Here is a 20,496-nt window from a genome sequence, read left to right as displayed (position 1 = left end):
AGGTTAGACATTTTATTTCATGCTCAAAAGCCCCTGGCTTGCACATCGCAGTCACGAAAGGGGCTAGCTCAACCAGTGCACTGTGCACAACAGCACACCAACCCAACTGACGTTACCACAACACTTGACGGTACTTCACAGCACTGTCGTAAGACCACCGTGCTGTCTTAAGGCACAGTGTGCCTACCCAGATGCATACACAACATTGACGCGGCTTGACATACAAAGAAGTAATTATCACATTTAGCGATTTTTTTTGTCTGGTAAAAAATCTGTTTGGCTGGTAAAAAAAATCAGATACTCGCCAGTTGGCTGGTAAGCCAAAAAGTTAGTTTCCTCCCCTGCACACACACACACACACACACACACACACACACACACACACACACACACACACACACACACACACACTCAGAGAGGTCTTAAATGGCAGCAGTAGATAGTCAATCGTTATCAACAAAAGGTGACTTGGTGACGTGGAGAAGAGGTTCACTCAATCGTTAAACTGGGTAAACATCTCAAAACACACACACCTGTCCAATCCATGCAATTTGAATGCTCAATTGAAAAATAAACACAAAGCTTCACAATGGGGAAAAGCATTTGATTTGCACTCAACGTTCAATTGCTATTTCAAGAGGCTAGAACAACTCACTAGATCACAGGGCTGTGTTCTGAGTCCCCTCCTCTACTCCCTGTACACACACGACTGTGTGGCTCAGCGGAGTAGCAATACAATCATCAAATTTGCTGACGACACAGTGGTGGTGGGCCTGATCTCTGCCAACGACGAGAGGGCCTACCTGGAAGAGGTCAAGGTCCTGGCGGGATGGTGCCAGGAAAACAGCCTCTCCCTGAACGTCAGCAAAACAAAGGAGATGATTGTGGACTTCAGGAGGTCGGGGGTCAAGGACTACAGCCCCCTCAGCATCGACGGGGCACCGGTTGAGAGAGTCAACAGCTTTAAGTACCTCGGAGCCTACATATCCGAGGACTTGACATGGACCACACACATTGACAATGTTGTGAAGAAGGCACGACAACGCCTCTACTTCCTCAGGCGCCTAAGGAAGTTCCAAGTCAGTCAGAAGATCCTTAAGAACTTCTACTCATGTACAATAGAGAGCATCTTGACCGGCAACATCACCTCCTGGTTTGGGAATAGCACTGCACAAGACCGAAGCAGACTACAAAGAGTGACACGTTCAGCCGAACGCACAATTGGAGGGGGGCTCCCCACCCTCCAGAACATTTACAACAAGCGTTGCAAGGGCAAGGCTAAGAGAATCATTAAAGACTCCAGTCACCCGAACAACTGCCTCTTTGAACTGCTGCGGTCAGGCAAGCGATACCGGAGTCTCAAGGCGAGCACAGAAAGACTCAGAAGAAGCTTCTATCCCCAGGCCATCAGGCTGCTAAACGAACAATGAACACTACACAACAACAACCACCAAACGCACATAGCACACACATCCACACGCACACACTCACTTTAAACAAACACACTGTAGCACCCACTCCACACACTTTATAGCACACACCCACTTTAAACAAACACACTGTAGCACCCACTCCCCACACTTTATATTTATTGATGAAGGATTGCACTACAACTCGTACACCTTACTGTAAATTGTACCTAAATTGTACCTCATCCCATTTCTGCTTTGCACTATATAGTACTGTACATTAGTACACTGCATAGTATTGTATATTATATGGTAACTCAGAACATTGTACATATGTCTATACCGAACACTGTGACCTCATTTTCTTCTTCTAAATTACATGCTATACTATGTTATTTGATACTATCTTGTCTAGCACAGTCTCTGGAGCGTAACAGTAAGAAGCATTTTGTATGAAAGTATTCTGTACTTCTGTATGACAACTATTAAAGAAACTTGAAAAGAAACTTGAAACATTGAAAAGGTTTGAAAATCCAGGGTGAAAAAAAAGTAGGCCCCATTCTGCCCTAAAATAACATCAAAGTTAGAATTCAACCTCTGTTCGCCGAGACGGATTCCCAGCCAAGGCGCACACACAAATGCTTTATTGTGGACTAATGCCCAAAGGAATCAGCAATGATGCCATGTTGACGCACCAGTCGGGAACAACTGCCTCGATCCTAATTGAGCTACGGGTCATTTGACTGCAGTGTGACAAAGCTAACTGCTTTAGAAGTGAGATAGAAACGGGTCAAACGACCAAAAAAGCTCTTGCAAGGAAATGGATGAGTCAGGTGGTGCCGACGGAGGGAGAATGGATGGACGACGTGATCTATGTGATGGAAAGGTTGACGCGTGATCCATGATTTTATTGTATTATCCATCTGTTAATGTCTGTCCGCTAATGTCGCACCAGTAACGTCCAAAGCAAATTCCTTGTATGTGAAAAATATACTTGGCAATAACTTGGCAAAAGACCTTTCTGATTCTGATTCTGATGAGATCTATGTGATGAAAAGGTTGACATGTGATCCATGAGATTTATGTGATGGAAAGGTTGACACGTGATCCATGAGATCTATGTGATGGAAAGGTTGACACATGCTCCATGAGATCTACAGTATGTGATAGAAAGGTTGACATGTGATCCATAAGATCTATCTGATAGAAAGGTTGATGTATGTATTGAGACAACAGAGGGGAGGTTTGAGGAGAGGTGGAGGATAGGTGGGAGGTGGTGAGGGTCACGAGGCAAGACTTGGTGTGACTGTGTGAAATATAGAGAGAAATATGTTTTATTTTTGTTTATTTTGTTTTCCTTTTTATGAGTTGTTTTTAGTTTTGTTTATTTGACAATTATTAAAATACAGTACATGCATCCTAAAATGGTCAAGGATGGCACAAAAAGGTCAGACTTATTTCCATTGTAGTCCTTGGTCTCAGCAGCACATAGTATTTACATAAACATTATTATAATCATCATCATCATCCTACTACGGTATATTGCTAAAAGTAAAGTCTCCCGAGTTTTCTCTGGGACATTTTCTAGGAGCCACTTCCTAACATTCACCTTGAAACTAACATACAAAAATATTGTTTGTATGTTTTGTGTCACAAATTAAATACTCTTACTGCAGGTATTGCGTTTTGCTGTATTCTATCTTTTTTTGTGAAGCTCAGCCACACGTCCAAGCGCTTGCTGCTGTTAGCCACTGACCGTTGTTAGCCATGGTCAGCACAAGTTAGCCACTGTTAGCCATGGTTCAGCACAGGTTAGCCACTGTTAGCCATGGTTCAGCACAGGTTAGCCACTGTTAGCCATGGTTCAGCACAGGTTAGCCGCTGTTAGCCATGGTTCAGCACAGGTTAGCCACTGTTAGCCATGGTTCAGCACAGGTTAGCCACTGTTAGCCATGGTTCAGCACAAGTTAGCCACTGTTAGCCATGGTCCAGCACAGGTTAGCCGCTGTTAGCCATGGTTCAGCACAGGTTAGCCGCTGTTAGCCATGGTTCAGCACAGGTTAGCCGCTGTTAGCCATGGTTCAGCACAGGTTAGCCACCGTTAGCCATGGTTCAGCACAGGTTAGCCACCGTTAGCCATGGTCCAGCACAGGTTAGCCGCTGTTAGCCATGGTTCAGCACAGGTTAGCCACCGTTAGCCATGGTTCAGCACAGGTTAGCCGCTGTTAGCCATGGTTCAGCACAGGTTAGCCGCTGTTAGCCATGGTTCAGCACAGGTTAGCCGCTGTTAGCCATGGTCCAGCACAAGTAAACAACAGCTTCTGCTCACACGCTTTGCTGACGCAACCATGTAACCAGTGAAATGACGTTGGTCCAAGCAACAGGTATTTTTTCACTCAATGCAGCCACTGACCTATACAAAACAAAATGTTTTCCCCCAGTTCGCACAAATCTACTTTTAGTAGCGAATGAGAGTGAAACGTTTGCACTGTCAAGCCCTGGACGGAGGAGACTTCTAAGAGGAGAAGCGTGCTCCGATATGGATCACAAACCATGTCCGACTCATACCCCCCGGAGCCCCGCCCTGGACTGGGAGTGCGTCACACTGTCCGGGGAGCATAGATTCAGGTCTCTGTGTGCGTAAGTGCAGCGGCTGGTGAGAGGTGTCCTGCGGCTAGTATTGATTCCACCCACAAGACCCGGTTGACTTGCTCCATTTGCTGTGTGCTGCCCCACGCTGCACATCCACTGTGGTGTGTGAAAAGTGCTGGACCGCAGAGGGGAGACAGCCCGGCCCTGTACCGGTCACCCTCAGCATACACTGAGGGGATGTGGGTGGCAGCAATCGAACTGGAACACGTCCTCCCCGGGGGCCCCTGAAATGTGCCCAGTGTCTGGTCAGGTACTACTGGCCCCACGCCGTCTTTCCAGCGATGCGCTACTACTACCCTCGCTAGGAACCGTGAGGGAGTAAAGCTAAATGTGGATCGTCTTGAGAAGAGACTGAATGTGAGAAAAGAGGTGCAAAAGTTCCCCTGCCATAGTTCACAATTGGCTTCCACCATAGAACTTGATTGATTAGGTCTCTAAATCAGGGGTTCCCAAACTTTTCAGGCCGCGACCCCCAAATAACGGTGTCAGAGAGCCGTGACCCCCACTATTATAGGAGGTAAAAAAAAAATAATAATAATTACATTTTTTATTTTTATTTTATTTTTTATAAATGGAAATGTATGGTTGAAACATGCACACGTTCAAACGCACACACACTAATAAGCATTGGAGGCTTTTAACCAGGGCCGGACTGGGGAAATCATTCAGGCCAGGAAATATAGTGCAAAATATAGCCCCAGTCAGGCCACTTTTTAAGCAGGGGTTCTGGGGGTCCCCCACCAGGAAATATCTTGTTACAAAGACTTCATTTCCTGCATTCTGGTGCAGGATTTTTTTTATTTGTACCCTTTAAATGCCAGTGTTTGTGATGGCATCACAAATTATTGTTAAAAAACAGGCTAGCATATGTATGGTTAGCAACAACACTGATTTTGATGGATTTTCTGTTTTTTTGTAATGTCAGATTGAAAATAATACAATCTTTTATTCAACTTCAGCCCTGATCATAACACCACATATTTATTTTATAATTCTAACCCTTTAAATGCCAGTGTGTGTGATGGCATATATTTGCAATGTATCAAATGCAAAGTAGATTTTTCTGGTGGGGATTATTACAGGCTAGCATGTGTCAATGATTAGCAACAACAGTTTTTTGTAAGGGTCCCGCCTCCACCAATCACATGCGGCTCCCTTTGTGTGTGTGTGAGAGCAAGTAACCTCGTTCCCAGCTTTATCTCGAGAGATAAAGCCTGGTAAAGCACTACGGTCGAAAGTGGGAATCGGGTAGGAAGTCCCGCCCCTGAAATCACGACAGGGGCTCGTGAAAATGCACTCCCCCCAGAAACAACCTTGTTATCGCCTCCCTCGTACGAGCGTCTGCTTGTTGTTTGTTTCCCTGGGGACTATAAACAGATCAGGGGGTGCCCGGAAACCGGAAAGCCTGTAGCCGGTATTTCTGTATTTCCGATTAACACTTTAGGAGGCATAGCTTTACCAGCCTAGAGAGCAAGAGAGAGAGAGAGAGAGAGAGAGAGAGAGAGAGAGAGATAGTTCTCCAACTTGTGTGAGTTGCAGTGATCTCCTGGTTGTTCCCCACCTAGGTTATCTAACTATTGCGCTGCTGCAACTAGAAACACTGGCCTGGCCTGCTTCTAAGTTCAGTGGCCTGACTGCATAAAAAAAATTAAAATTGAAATCATCTGGCGACCCCCACTTTGTCACAGCGCTTACTGAAGAAACCTCTACCGTCTACCACAACACTCGTTTTCATAGTGCTCGACTCCCTCTGCACACATCCCTTTGGAAGCCAACTCAAATTTGAATATGTTTAAGCTTAGATTAGTCACACATATTCAAGCGACGCGATAAATATAGGAGTCGTAAATATGGACACAACTGATCAAATTGTACAAATCTGGAGTGAGCTCGCTCCGCCAATATTTGCTCAGCTGGCCTGACTGAAGCGCTAGGAGAGACGACGGCAGGGCTTACCCTGCGGCATGATGTGGTGCATGGCGACGGACAGGAAGAAGATAGCGTCGCTGTAGTAGGCCCCGGAGCCGGCACTGAAGTGCTTCTGCATGGCCTCCACGATGGGAAACAGCTTCTGGGTGAGGACCCCTACATCATGAAACACCACCTGCATGGGAGCAGCAGACATATCATTATTAGGGGTTGATGACTGGATTACTGAATTACAATAAAATATTGTTCAAAGCTTCTTATATAACCATACAATGCCCTGTAGAGTCCAATTTCCAGTGCTTTTAATTTCATCCATCAACACATTTTAAAGAAATTCCACATCACTTCACCTTTCATTCTTTTAAGGTATGAATACAGGAGAGAATTAGACTATAGCTACAGTAAGTAGCTACAGTAAGAAGCATTTTGTATGAAAGTATTCTGTACTTCTGTATGACAACTATTAAAGAAACTTGAAACTTGAGTAAAGTGATTCTAAGCAATGCAGAAGATTTTAGTTGGGTCCCAAGAAATACAGTATATGATTAGGCTATGTTATCTGACAAAACCGATTGATTGCATTTGATTTATTGGTCTTTTAAAAAGCACACCTTCGAACACATCATCAAAACATCCCATTGACGGAGTGCAGAAGGGTTTATCATGCAGCCTCATCCTCCTCTCCAACCAATGTCTCTCCAAGGAACCCCAGCGTCACTCATTCATGCATCCTCTTCTCAGTGGGTCACTGTCACAGCTCCCCTGACCATCGCCCCCTGCCCCCCATATGAGCCGTAATCCCACGATGCACTGCTGGATTTGTCTGCAAAGCCATCAGCTTCTGGTCTGATCATATGGATCCCTCTCCAGATTAAAGAAAGAGGATTGGAAAAATAATATACAGTAAACCACTGATTTGCCCATTAAAGCTTTCATTCCTGCAGAGGAAAATATGTTCTGGGTCTTTATAGATTACATGCTGGGCTTCTCTGGTTAAAAGCAACAGACTATGTGTTAAAGGTTTTGATTAAACATGGTTTAATGTGGATGGCACATTTTCAATCATGCCCACATGCCTAAGATGAGCAGAAATTAATAGATTAAAAGGAATTGTATTTTGAAATCAGCTAAATGTCCAGGGGTCTCATTTATAGAACTGTGCAAAGAATCCACACTAGAAGTTGGCGGTGTGCCAAGAAATATTCAGATTTATAAAACCTAGACTACATACGCAAATACTCTTTATGAGTCCCACCCCGTTAACTCCCACAATTAACCATAAATGGCTGTTGAAACGCCCCATACACACCTGTTTTGCATCTGATAGTTCATTTAATTTTATAATTTTTATTTCAAACCTTTATTTAAACTTGAACGGCAACTGAGGTTTCCCTCATTTACAATCGTCACATCGAGTGTACATACAGAAATAAGCAAAAAAATATATAAAATCACACAGCATATAAAATCATAACAATAAGACAACAAGGCGAGGCAAAAGTAAGGATAACAAATCAATTAAAACACGTACAACTTGATTGACAAAGGTTTTAAACTCTGCAACAGAGGGGAGAATATCAAGCTTTAACCCTTTCACTACCACACAACAGAAGGTTAACCCTTTACTATCACACTACAGATGTAAAGGGTTAACCTTCTGTAGTGTGGTAGCGAAAGGGTTAACCATTTGTCGTGTTGATAGGTATTTTTCAGTTCATTAATATCTAATATCTTACATCCAGCTCCTCTGGTCAACCATGAGCGCATAGGTCTCCCCAATCTGGAATGTGGCCGTGGGGTCCGGTAACCAAGCCAAGCCAGGCACCCAGGTTTAGACTAGAAATACTTTGACCTGATGACCTGTGTGACCTAATGACCAGTGCATGCATGGCTGTATCGGGCCTCCGGCCATAGGCCAGTGAGAGGAGCAAACCAGATTCATCCTTAGACTACCTTATATGCCAAGCCTGTCGAATCATCCATTATTAACCAGTGGCTCCCTATATTTGGAACTCGCAAGAGTATATAATGCCATGGTTGTTATCATTCTAGAGCCTCTCAGCCCGTGGAGGGCTTTGGACTCCAGGACTGTTTCTCGTTCTCTGTGTGTTCCTGTCAATAAAGACCATCGATTGAAATTCACCTGTGTCTCCTGAATCTCTGTCCAGCTGGCTCATACATATCAATCCAAAGAACTCAGTTTTAATACTATCAGTGTGGCAGTGAAAGGGTTAACCTGCTGTATTGTCGCGGTGAAAGGGTTAACCGTTTGGTAGTGCGGCAGTGAAAGGGTTAAGGACTGTTCAATCCATGAGCTAGAGGGGCATCGTAGTGAAATGCAGATTTACCCTGTTCTGAGCAAACTGGACCTTAAGAACCAGCCAGTCACTAGAACGGGTTCCATACGTTCAAAAATTCCATTCCAATAATGATGTAGTAGGCCTATAGTGGATAGCTTTAAAGCACAGCTCAAGACCTATTTTTATACTCTTGCTTTTAGCTGATTTTAATATCCCTGTTGTAATTTATGCTTTTTAGCCATTTTCTTAATCATGTTTTGCTATTTTTTATTTGTGGTTTTAAACTCCTGTTTTTCTTTTTACTGTCAAATTTCGTGTTTAAATTTTTTTGCTCTGCATGTATGAAAGGTGCTATATAATTAAAGATTATTATTATTATTATTATTATTATTATAAGGAGGTAGCTTACCAATAATGATATAGTATAAGGAGGTAGCTTACCAATAATGATGTAGTATAAGGAGGTAGCTTACCAATAATGATGTAGTAGGCCTATAAGGAGGTAGCTTACCAATAATGATGTAGTATAGGGATGTAGCTTACCAATAAGGTCAGTCAACCTACTAATACTATTGACAAGAAGCCATAGTGGCAGTAAACCTCTGAATCAATGTCATCATCCACTTTATATCTGAACCATAATCGTTAAGTGAATTTTAACACATCCTGCGCCAAGAACGAGTTACGCCGTTTTTGCCCGCCATGCGTTGAACGCCAAGAACGACTTACGCCGTTTTTGGGATCAATATTTCATTTTTTCGCCATGGCATTCATAATTCATCCAGCCAACCTCCGGACTGCAGTGGGACCCTGTATGAGATTGCAACGCCTCAATACCGCCGCCTGGTGGATGGTCGGGCGAGTTACACTCTCGCCAAAACCGGAAGTGCCGATCGGTGCGTCGAGGAAATCCCTCCGGCAGAGATATCTTATTACGTGGATCCAGACAAACACTATAGTGCATTTGGAACGCTTTCTAAACTTAATCATCTATATGATTTCGGCGTTTATTGCGCCATACAAACCGGAAATGGATCTAGGAGATCGGCGTCATCTTTTTCCTCCAGTCTCATCGGCGAACGGTAAGAGGACAGTAACGTTATTTTCAGCCTGATTGTTTATTCATTTCACTGCAAACCATCTGATCAATATATCAACCCATACTAAATAAAGCCGTTACTGACGATCAAGGAATTATAAACGACCCCCCCCCCCCCCCCCCGCGATCATATACATTTTAATTTTTTAATATAGCGCGTATAGGAAAGAAAAGCCAATCGATAATCTATCATATGCTTCAGGGCCTATAACTACTGTTTTTGGAATTACAGCAGAAAAGATTAACCCATTCTCTGCCACCACTTTGATCATCCTAAACCATCCTCTGCCAGCGCTATTTGTCTATGGAGATGTTCACCTTCTTTGCAGGGCTATAACTTTTTTAATTGTATTGCTAAATTGACATTACTATGGCCCATTCAACATCAATTATCTATCGTTCAGGATGTAGGAACGTTTAACTTTTTCATTCACACATTCATACTAAAATACTGTCTAGTATAAATGTTTTTATCGTTTTCTGCAGTATTTCATAAAACGTGAGATATAGGCATACATGCATATATTAGATTATCAAATGCAGTTTGATACCGATCCATGCTATATTAAAAATTTCAACTGTACATGGTCCTAAACGTCATGACTGATCATCTGCGGGTGAACGGAGGGGGGGGGGGGGGGGGGGGGTCGTTTATAATTCAATGACCGACGTTAAATGATTTATGTAGTATGGGTGATATATTGATCAGAGCAGTTTGCATCGAAAATGATAAAGAAAAACGCTGAAACTCACGTCAGTCTCCTCGTAGCGTTGGGCGATGAGAGTGGAGCAAACAGATCCCAATTATGTGATGTTGATCGATGCGATCCATTTCCGGTTTGTATATTACTAATACACGTCCAAATCATGTTGATTATTGAGTTATGGCAAAGATCCATATCCACAGTGTCTGTATTGAGCCCCGGGACGATAAACGAGTGTCCGGACGAAATTAGGGGACGGACCGAGCTCCCAACGGGCACTTCCGGTTTGGCAACTCGCCGATCGGCCACCAGGTGGCGGTATTGAAGCGTTGCAGAGTTGTGATGGCTCAGACAGCATCAGCCAAGACTCCGTGGGTGAAATATGAATACCATGACGAAAATATGAAATACTGATCTCAAACACGCCTTACGGCGTGATTGGCAGACAACGCATGGCGGAGAAACCCGCCTTAACACGTGATTGGCGGAGAATGGGTTAAAAACATACTTATATTCTCGACGCTATTAACACAACAATGTATGAATGAAAAAATATAACGTTCCCACATCCTGAACGATAGATAATCGATGTTGAATGGGCTATAGTCTCCCCATCCACCTGAGAGCACCACAATCCGTTGAGGCTTTTAAAAGGGGCCTAAAACATTTCTTTTTAACGTTAGGTTATGGCTATAACCAAGTTCTGTTAGTTAGGGGTGACGCTTGGCATCACCTACTGCACTCCCTCGCGTACGTGCACGCGTACTGAATAACATTCCACAAATATACCTTTAATACCAGTATTAGTCTGACCACACCCCTCATCAGCTTACCTTCATAAGCAGGTGTGTGGTCACCTGCTCTCCTCCTTCCCAAGCTTTCACCACAAGGTGAGGTCAAGGGCTGCAGCGGCCGTCTGATGCCAAGCGTCACCCCTAACTAACAGAACTTGGTTATAGCCATAACCTAACGTTCTGTTTCGTTAAGGGGCTCTGCTTGGCATCACCTACTGCACAAGGGAGGCCAAGCGGAGCCGCTGGCTGACAAATACACCCCGCTGACAGCCCCCCACAACCATCAGAACAGGGAGGGCCGAGCCCCCCCGACCCCCCCTAATGGAGGGCATCCCCCCTATTAGGGGCTTCACGGGAGGGCGACGGACCCGACCGTGCGAAGAGGCACTCAAGCAACCCAACGCACAGGGTGAGCAGACCGTGGCTTGACCCCACGACTACACCCACGCACAACCCGCATGCCACCCGGGAACGAACGTAGGAACAACCTCGTCACTGCCCCCAGAATCACGGGGTCAAGGGCAAACCCAACCCCGTGGCAAGGCCGTAGCAGCGGAGCGCGAAGGAAGACCCAGACCCACCAAAAGGACTGGACTCCCTGGAATGGGGGCCCGGAGAAGTCCATGATGCCAGCATCAAGACCCCACCAGGGGGGCACCTAGTGACCCCGCCCCCCACATCGCCAGCGTATCCGGACAAAGGCCCCTCAGCCGAGCGGGCCCTGTCCTCCCCAACAGCACACCGCCTGGAACACAGGCCCTGCAACAGGCAGACAGTACGGTCATAACACACAAGAGTTAACCAACGGAAGCAGGCAGTGCACCGGGGAAAAAGACCAGGCAACAGGCTGTCAACCCAAGCCTGGAAACTGCGGACGAGGCAGGCGCCAGAAAGGACAGCTGAAAACAGCCGCCCCGGCGGAAGGGGCGTATGCTGGCGTTGTCGCATAACCAAGCTTTCAAACAGCACGTCAGAAGTGGGATCCGTAGACCACTCGGCCCCTGACAGCTGCCCACAGAAAAAGCCCATACGATCGGCAGACGTCATGAACGTGCAGGGGCACCCTCAACCGGAGAACCGGGAGTTGACACTGCAGCAACACACCAGAGAACCAACCACCCAGGCATCACCCCATGCAACGGTTGGTCCCATAACCCCTCAGGAAAGAAACCCCAAAACACATCTGCGGCACCGCCGCAGCCCGCGTTCTGGTTCCCAACAGGGCTATCCCGGGCCTACGGGTCAACGAGCATCACCCCGGACCGGGCCCGGTAATACGGGGAGCACAGGGTCCCCCGAGGAGGTTAAAACCACCCAACAGGCTCCTCAGCGCCAAAACGCAAGAGAAGAGCGTAAAAATGGAAGACCAGCCCCAGCACTCCGCACTCGGTATTCCCAGGAGGTCACCCAACCAAGTACCAACCAAGACCAACCCGTACAGCGGCCGAGATCCGACGAGATCGGACGCGTACAGGTCGGCACGGCCGTAAGCCATTACGACAGTGCAGAATACAACGCACCCAACAAGGGTCCCATAACGCTCAACCCTGTGACACCCGGATCGACCTAGCATTTTTCCCCCTGAAAAAACCCCAAGTCCCTCAGGGTACCAGAACAGCAGATCTGCATCCCCAGCGGACAACGGGTGCAACTGATCTGGACCAGCGCGACCAGAACCAGTCCCGTGCCCTAATCACGCCGACCTGCCAACCCCAGGAGAAGGGGCAGATATGCGCGTTTGATCCCAACACAAAAAAGAAGGCGCCACCCAGACGTGTCGGTATGAACCGCGTCCGGTGGCCCACCCCTAGGGCGTGAGACCCTTCCCCATATGTCCAGACCCATTCCGTCATCATCCCCTGACATGAACGGGAACCCATCGACAACACACAGGATGTCGGAAGAGGAAAAAAACCCCATCCCAATTGCTCCATAAAAACGCTGTTTCACCCAAGCAAACAAGGCGCGCCAGTCAGCCAATGGCCCAAAAGCACATCCTGAGCCAGCACTATGTGTGCGTTTGGACATACCCACATCAACAATAGGCCGTTTAGACCACCATATTGAATCCCCAAGACGCCCAGGGAAACGACAAGAGGGGCGAGATGCAATCAACTCCATGAATGAATGAATGAAAAAAATTTACCCAACAGACTGCAGTACAGGAATACACACAAAAAGATAAGGGGAGGCAGACCTGAGAAAGACGTTAGTCTTGTTTCCATCAGGGACCCTCATTTCCAATCCATCAAGACACATTCAACTCTTTATAAAAATAAAGAAAAGGCATCACCCGTATGACCCAACTGCACAGCTGGGAGTAAAAACCCTGTTTTTCACATGATTTTAATCCAGTCACTCCTTTTAATCAGAGTGTAAGACCAGACCCTCCCAGAAACACCTTCCCACATGAGACTACGGTCAAGAAAAAAGATATGTAAACTGTGAGACACGTGACCAATAGACTCAAGTTTGACACATAAACCGGGCGCAGCAGGCCTGTAAGCCCTGCGCCCAACCTCGACATCTTTAAGACACCAGCTCATGGAAGGCGTCGCCATAGCAACAACGCTACAACGGGCGGGGAAAACCCACCGGATCCTGTCATAACAGGAGTCGGTAGAATACCCCTTCCCCCCCCCCCCCCCCCCCCCCCCCCCCCCCCCCCCCGCCCCCCCGCCCCCCCCTGTCAAGCACTGGCTTGGCCCTGACTGGCTCAGCAGAAAAGATCAAAAATCCCCTAAACCAATCAAGTGGGAAAAAGGAGGGGTTTATTCGACACCCCCTCCCGAAAACACACCCTTTATCCCTACACACAGAAACACAACCGTAGCCATCTTGAAAAACCTCCGGTAGAAAACAATGTATAGCATAAGCTAATACAATGCCTGCTACCCACAAAAAGTGTAAAAGGTTTTACAACAAAACACAAGTCGCCTGTGCGTGAATCCCATACCCGTTGCCTATGTCATACATAGGAAAGAACGCCGAACGAGAGTAACGGCTAGGAGTGCGTACGAGCATTACTGCAACTAACAACACAGCATTGTGAAAACAGTGCACATATACTTAGTTAAAGCAATGGAATAACACCAGTTCTAATTGCATGTGGAGCATCAAGCTAAATAGAACCTATTACCGAGTGTAAGTTGCAGACCTTGCTTAACCTCGTAACACAACACAACTCACCCCCCAACGTAAACAGGGTAGATTCATATATACACAACCCCACCATATGATTTGTATGAAGAAACACACAGTTTGTTCGGCCAAAACACAGTCCCCCTTATGTCGGGGAACTTTTTTTATTAAAAACTAATAAAGTGTAAGGCACAATATCATAGAGGGGCCGGGAAGGGTGTAGGAGAGGGGATACAGAGGGGAAAAAGTCACTCCTAACGGCGTCTGCCACCTCGCGCCGCTCGAGTCTTGCCACCCCGGGGAGCCCCGGAGGGACGGTAGGTTACAGTCTGCTGGACACAACGTTCCCTACCGTCTCCTCCGGTCTGGGATGGGCCGGCGGTGGCCGAAGCGCCGTTTCGTCCCCTGGCCCTCTTGGCAGGGCCAGCAGCGGCGGCGGAGGCAGTGGTAGCGGCGACGGAGACAGCTCGACGTCGCGGAAGCCTTCTGCCCCCACCGGCAAGGACGGGAGGCGGAAAATGGGGTTGGAGGATGGATCTCTCCTCTGCCATTTCTCTGCATGTTGAGGTCATCAATTGCAGGGCCTTCCCGAACAGGCCAGCGTCGGAGATGGCGACCGTCAGAAGAGGGGCTCTCTTCTTCTCTGGCACACGGGCCTGCTCCAGCCAAAGGTGACGCTGGCCCAGGGTGGCCAGGGCGCGCACTTTCCCCATGGCTATGGCCAGCACCTGGGAAAGGTGCAGGACAGCTCCCGCAGCCTGGGTGATCTGATCGCATTTTACCTCGTTCAGATCCGTGCCGCCCGTCATTATCCCCGATACAAATCTAGCCAGGTGGGCGATGTTAGACGCCGCAGCCAGCGATTGTGTACCAGCGATGAATGACTGGTCACCCCAATAAGCCAATCGCCTAGCCGACTTCCCCTGGAGGACCGGCTTGCATAGGGGTTCCCACACCATATCCGGACAGAGGAGCGCGGCCATCGGATTGTCAAGCCGAGGCACGCCCTCCCCCATACCTTTGACTAACCCCGACACCCGCGTAACTGGTACGTAGGCGGGAGTTAGTCCCATGATGTTGGACACCGCCTGACCCCGACGAACATAGGCCCCCATCGATGGGAAAAATGGGTAGACAACGTCCACCCCTCTCACTGGGGGACGCTGCCAGGGATGGCCTATGAGGTCATCAGGGACAGGTGCAGGCAATGGCAGCGGCAGCGGCACACCGTTTGCGGTGGCGGCTACCGCCATGAGCTCGGGAAACAAGGCCCGCAGTTCCCCCTGCGAACCTTCCTCCACCGACCCCGCATCCCTCGCATACAGCAGGCTGCGACTGGTCAAGGAGCCACAATCCGATGCGGCCGACAGTAGGGCATCCTGCTGATGAGGCCAAGGTGGTTCCTCGACATCCTCGAACAAGGCGCCCCATGGAGCCATTTCTCCCCCCTCCGGGGTCTCCGGAGGAGGGATACTCTCCTCCACGGGACCATCATACAAGAATCCGTCCGCCTCTTCCATGAAGTCCTCAGTTTCCATCAGAAATCCAGAGTCGGACGCATCCTCGCTGGTCTCCAGCAACTCCCCAAACCCAGGCCGTTCGCGTCTGCACGCCACCATCTTGCAACGCGAGCAAGCAGACGCGAAAAGTTTGCGTCGCAAATCCTCCGGCTCCAAAACAATCCCCCGTTCATCTACGGGCGATTCCCCAGAACCAGAGGAACCAGAGTCGAGATCAGGCCATCGCCGGAGCGACGGCACCGAACCCTCGGCTCGTCGGTGAGGAAAACTATCCACCGGCAGTCTCCCGGGCTGGGTCGGCAACCACGAGAGTGGCAACAGCCCAGCACCGAAGCGCACGACGGAGGCGGGAATGGAGAACCGGTGGTGAAGAGTAGGTCTAGCGGGTCTACTCTCCGCGGAATACATTATGACCCAAACCCTTTCTTATACAACAAAGTGAGAGAAGAAAAGATTAAGCACAATGTAAACCAGTCACAACTCTTTTCAACTAACAACACGTCAAGTGGGGTACTACCGAAGGCACTTCCTTGTGGTGAAAGCAAGAAGGAGGAGAGCAGGTGACCACACACCTGCTTATGAAGGTAAGCTGATGAGGGGTGTGGTCAGACTAATACTGGTATTAAAGGTATATTTGTGGAATGTTATTCAGTACGCGTGCACGTACGCGAGGGAGTGCAGTAGGTGATGCCAAGCAGAGCCCCTTAACGAAACAGAACAAGGCTTTTGCCTGAATTTTTCTTTTACTTTTATTTGTATTTCTATAAAATTTTTTTCATTATTTTAATCTATTTTATTTTTATGTTCTTCCATTTCATTGGTTGTTTTATTCATTTTAATTGTTTTATTCATTAAACTTTTTTTTTTTAAACTTTTTTTTTTAGCGTTTATCGCTTTCCTGGTCAAGCATGACCGACAGTTGTAGGGTGAAACGGGAGAGAGAGCAGGGGGAGACATTCGGCAAATGACGGCGAGTCCGGGAATCGAACTCGGAGTCAACCAGATCCGTGACGCAGCACGGAGTTCCGCGACGCAGCGCGGTAACATGGTGTGCTACTGGAGCACCCCTTCATTAAACTTTTTGTCTTTATATCCTGTAGCACTTTGAGATTTTTACAAATGTAAAGTGCGGTACAAATTGAATTTATTATTATTATTATTATTATTATTATTATTATTATTATTATTATTATTATTATTATAGTAATGTCAATATAGCAATACAATTAAAAAAGTTATAGCCCTGCAAAGAAGGTAAACATCTCCATAGGCTTTCAACGGTGGCAGACTGGGTACTTTGATGGGCACAACCCCCGGCACCCAATGTGTTAAGAGTAATCATAATCATAGTATCAGTGTGTGGGAACTGTAGTATAACAGTCAGTGAGAATAGCTTCCCCACAACTGCAATAATTGTTGGTTCAACTCCCAGTCGCAACATTCGTTTTGGACACTTTTGCAGTAAATATATTATGGTGTTACTTTGAAAAATATTACATTTTCCTCATCAAAGTAGGCATACATCTCCAACAGTGCTAAAGTAGTCCCAGACCCAGACCGGTGCATTATGCATTCCCTGTGAGGTCAGTTAAATGTGAGATTTTAGGCTTATCTGGCATGTTGGATCATAAACCTATTCAACTTTACCTTAAAAAGGACCGTACTAATCTTTTTGACATATGGGTTACATGTAGGTAGGGCTGGGCGATATGGCCTAAAAATAAAATCTCAGATTTTTTATTTTTAAATCCGATTTACGATTTTAATCGATTTTTTTTCTCTTGAAAACTAGAAACGCCAAGGAAATCATTCAAATAACCTTTGTTTTTATTCGACACAAAAAAAGTATCAAACCAAGATGAATTTCCCTATTGGGATTGAAGTGCAAACCTAACTTTCACCAATCTTCACTTAAAACAAATAAAAGGTGCCTCTTGATCATCAAACAAGAATGAATTTCCCTATTGGGATTAATAAAGTGCAAATCTAACTTTCACCAAACATTACTTTTTGTAAAATAAAAGGTGACTAAAAAATATATTTTTTTGTTTATTTTTATTTTTTTTACTCGATTTTAATTTAAAAAAATCATCCTAAATCATTAATTCGAATTAATCGATAAAATAGATTAATCGCCCAGCCCCACCCTATTGAAGTATTCGAATGAAGCTTCGAATGTCTGTTGTCATATTTTATGACATAATCCATTCATTAAAAATAAAAAATTCAAATGTTGATTTAGAATTTGAATGTCAACATTATGAACGAAGCTTTGAACTATTCGGTACAGCCCTAGTTACATGGCATTCTTGCCTTGAAAAGGCACCCTGCTTTTTTCATAGTCTTTATATATTTCATAGTCTTTCTTCCAATTTGCCACTGCCGTAAGCTTCCATTGTTTCTGGAAATGTGTCTTAAACACCACATAAACCCATGCAAGTTACCACATTGGACTAAAGTTTCCAGCTTTTTATTTTTATTTTAAGTTGCTCTATTGTGCCTTAATACAACGTGTAACGATTCGACCCCACAACGATTCGATTACGATTCTTCAGGCAACAATTCAATGCATCATGAAATCTCTTCATTTGACCACAATTCGATTAGATACATTTTCGATCAGTTAACTACCCCAAACAAATTTAATACACAAACGTGGCTGGGGGAACTGATTCACTCAGCATGAATGGACTATAGGTCAACAATAGGGGTGTAAATATTTGACCCCACAACGATTCGATTCGATTACGATTCTTCAGGCAACGATTCAATATTAATTTTACCACGATTCGATGCGATTCGACCTTAGGATCGATGCATTGCGATCCTACAAGTGACACATTAGACGTTAGCAGCATGGCGATGTAGTAGAATGTGGTGACTTTCTTAACTCATTCACGGCCACTAGCTTTCGCCATCTGCACTGTTTGGCGCCAGCGATGTTTGCAGACCCATTGTGTGTTCTGTATTATAGCTATGGAGACAATAGTATGGCTCATTTTACAGACATTGTTCATAGTCCATTACTGACTAATCAGTTCATTTCTACACACTGTAGTTTGTTACACGCTACACATCGCCCCAATTTCCAGTCTTTTTCCATAGATATGACGCGTTATATGCAATAAGCCCAAATCGTTCTGGTTGATCCCTTGAAGCCCCAAATACTCCCAAATCAAAAGGTATATATGTGTCTTCACAAAATCATCAAGGGGGGGCCGGGTCGTTTTAACTCAAAACTGTGATCGTGTTTGTCGAGCATGTTTTACGTCCGGTAAAACACAAAACTGTGATCGTTACAAAAACATGTTTCAGGTTTGGTAAAATAGACAGACTATACCTTACCTTAGCCAGAAGGTATTCCAAAAATAATAGTTCCAAGTGATCGCATCGGCATCACGATTACTAGTGTATATGTCTATACTCGTTTATATGGGAAATACGCTTCAGGCAACAAAATTTCGAGGCGATCGCTGTGTATCTCTGTTCAGGCAGGAGGAGCCCTTGCCAAAAAAAATTTAATAAAGGAAAACATGTATCCACACCAAGCCATTCCAGTTCAAAAGGTAGGCGATACTGCCACGTTGTGATATTCGATAGTCATTGCAATTCCAACGTAGGTAGATGAATCAAAGACACCTAGATGGCTCCGGCTGACCGTATAGAACGGGGGTTATGTGGTGTTAAAGACACATTTTCAAATGTTCTAATTTTCTAAGCTAATGACAGTGGTGAATCAGAACAAAGTAACTATTATCTTTCATGTTACACGTTAAAAGGATTATAAAAAAAGAAGGGAGCCTTGATTTTTTTGTATCAAGGCAACAATAACTTGTAGCCCACATGTCAAAGAGACCCTAACCTTCACCTCACTGGTGACGCCATGCCTAGCCTTCAAATAAAACACAGATCACTTGCTGAAACATTTAGTCGTCGACATCCACATTTATTTCAATTATGACTATTCATCATGGACGTCCTTAGAAGGACTGTGACGCCACTCTGACACACACTGACTCCTTTCACATTCACCGACCTGATGGGGAGTCAGGCTTGGGCGATGTCTACTGAACTGGCATATGACGATGGCCACAGTGAAACATCGCAATCAATGTTTTGAGGGGGCTGTTATGGGCTACTTCTAGAAAAGGTACTATTGTGTCTTTTTATATACTTACTTTCTTTACTTTTTCTTTCTAGCAATAATCAAGAGGGCAGAACAACTTAGGAGGAAGAGGAGGAAGAGAAAGAAGAAGGAGCGACAACATTTTATAGGGATCCATGTACGTTTGTTAAAGGAATGTTCAGCCAAGGAAAGGGAGGGGAAACTCAAAGCTGTCCCACTTGAGGGATCATTCTCATGGTCAACTCACATGAACAATATCATTGCCAAAATGAGTAGAGCCATTTCCATCACCAGAAGCTGCGCTTATATGTTAACGAGATAACAATCAAACAAGTAATACAATATATTACTTATCTTATCCCACCTAGACCAGCAATCTGGTCTAGTGCTTTAAAACAACTAGGGGGAGGAAATTAAACCCAAGACAGGCAGTACAGGAAGCAGAGGAAGCTCTTAGTAGGGCTGAGCCCAAACGTTTGAACCTTCGTTCGTTACGTTGGCATTTGAATTCTAAATCAACATTCGAATTTTTAATAAAAGATATATATACAGTATAATATATATATTTTTTTTTTCATTCCGTTTAAACCAATGGGGATTTTCTTCACAGTTGCAGATAAAGATTAGGCTACACTAATATTATAGTATTAAAAACTGATGAGTTATATTCATTAAAGAAAGTTGATTCAATTGATTTAGTTGGGCTGGGGCTTCTTTGGGCCCGTCCGAGGACGACCTAGATAGAGATAGAGATGGGGCTTCTCCCTGGGGCTGGAAAATTGATAAAAAAAAATTAAAAAATACTAATTTAATCAGATTAAT

At 45.5% G+C, this 20,496-nt stretch overlaps 1 protein-coding gene across 1 annotated transcript in view; it reads right to left on the bottom strand.

The window, feature by feature from the left end:
* Positions 1-20,496, bottom strand: part of xxylt1 (xyloside xylosyltransferase 1) — an 89,750-nt gene that overhangs the window by 54,153 nt on the left and 15,101 nt on the right. The window contains exon 3 of the mRNA XM_084308813.1: positions 6,018-6,165. Coding sequence (XP_084164939.1) covers positions 6,018-6,165 — 148 coding nt within the window. The remainder of the gene's footprint in view (positions 1-6,017; positions 6,166-20,496) is intronic.

Source organism: Notolepis coatsorum, assembly GCF_963971535.1.
Source record: "Notolepis coatsorum genome assembly, chromosome: 2".
Taxonomy (NCBI): domain Eukaryota; kingdom Metazoa; phylum Chordata; class Actinopteri; order Aulopiformes; family Paralepididae; genus Notolepis; species Notolepis coatsorum.
Note: the sequence above shows the minus strand (reverse complement) of the source record. Positions and strands in the feature narration are given on the sequence as shown.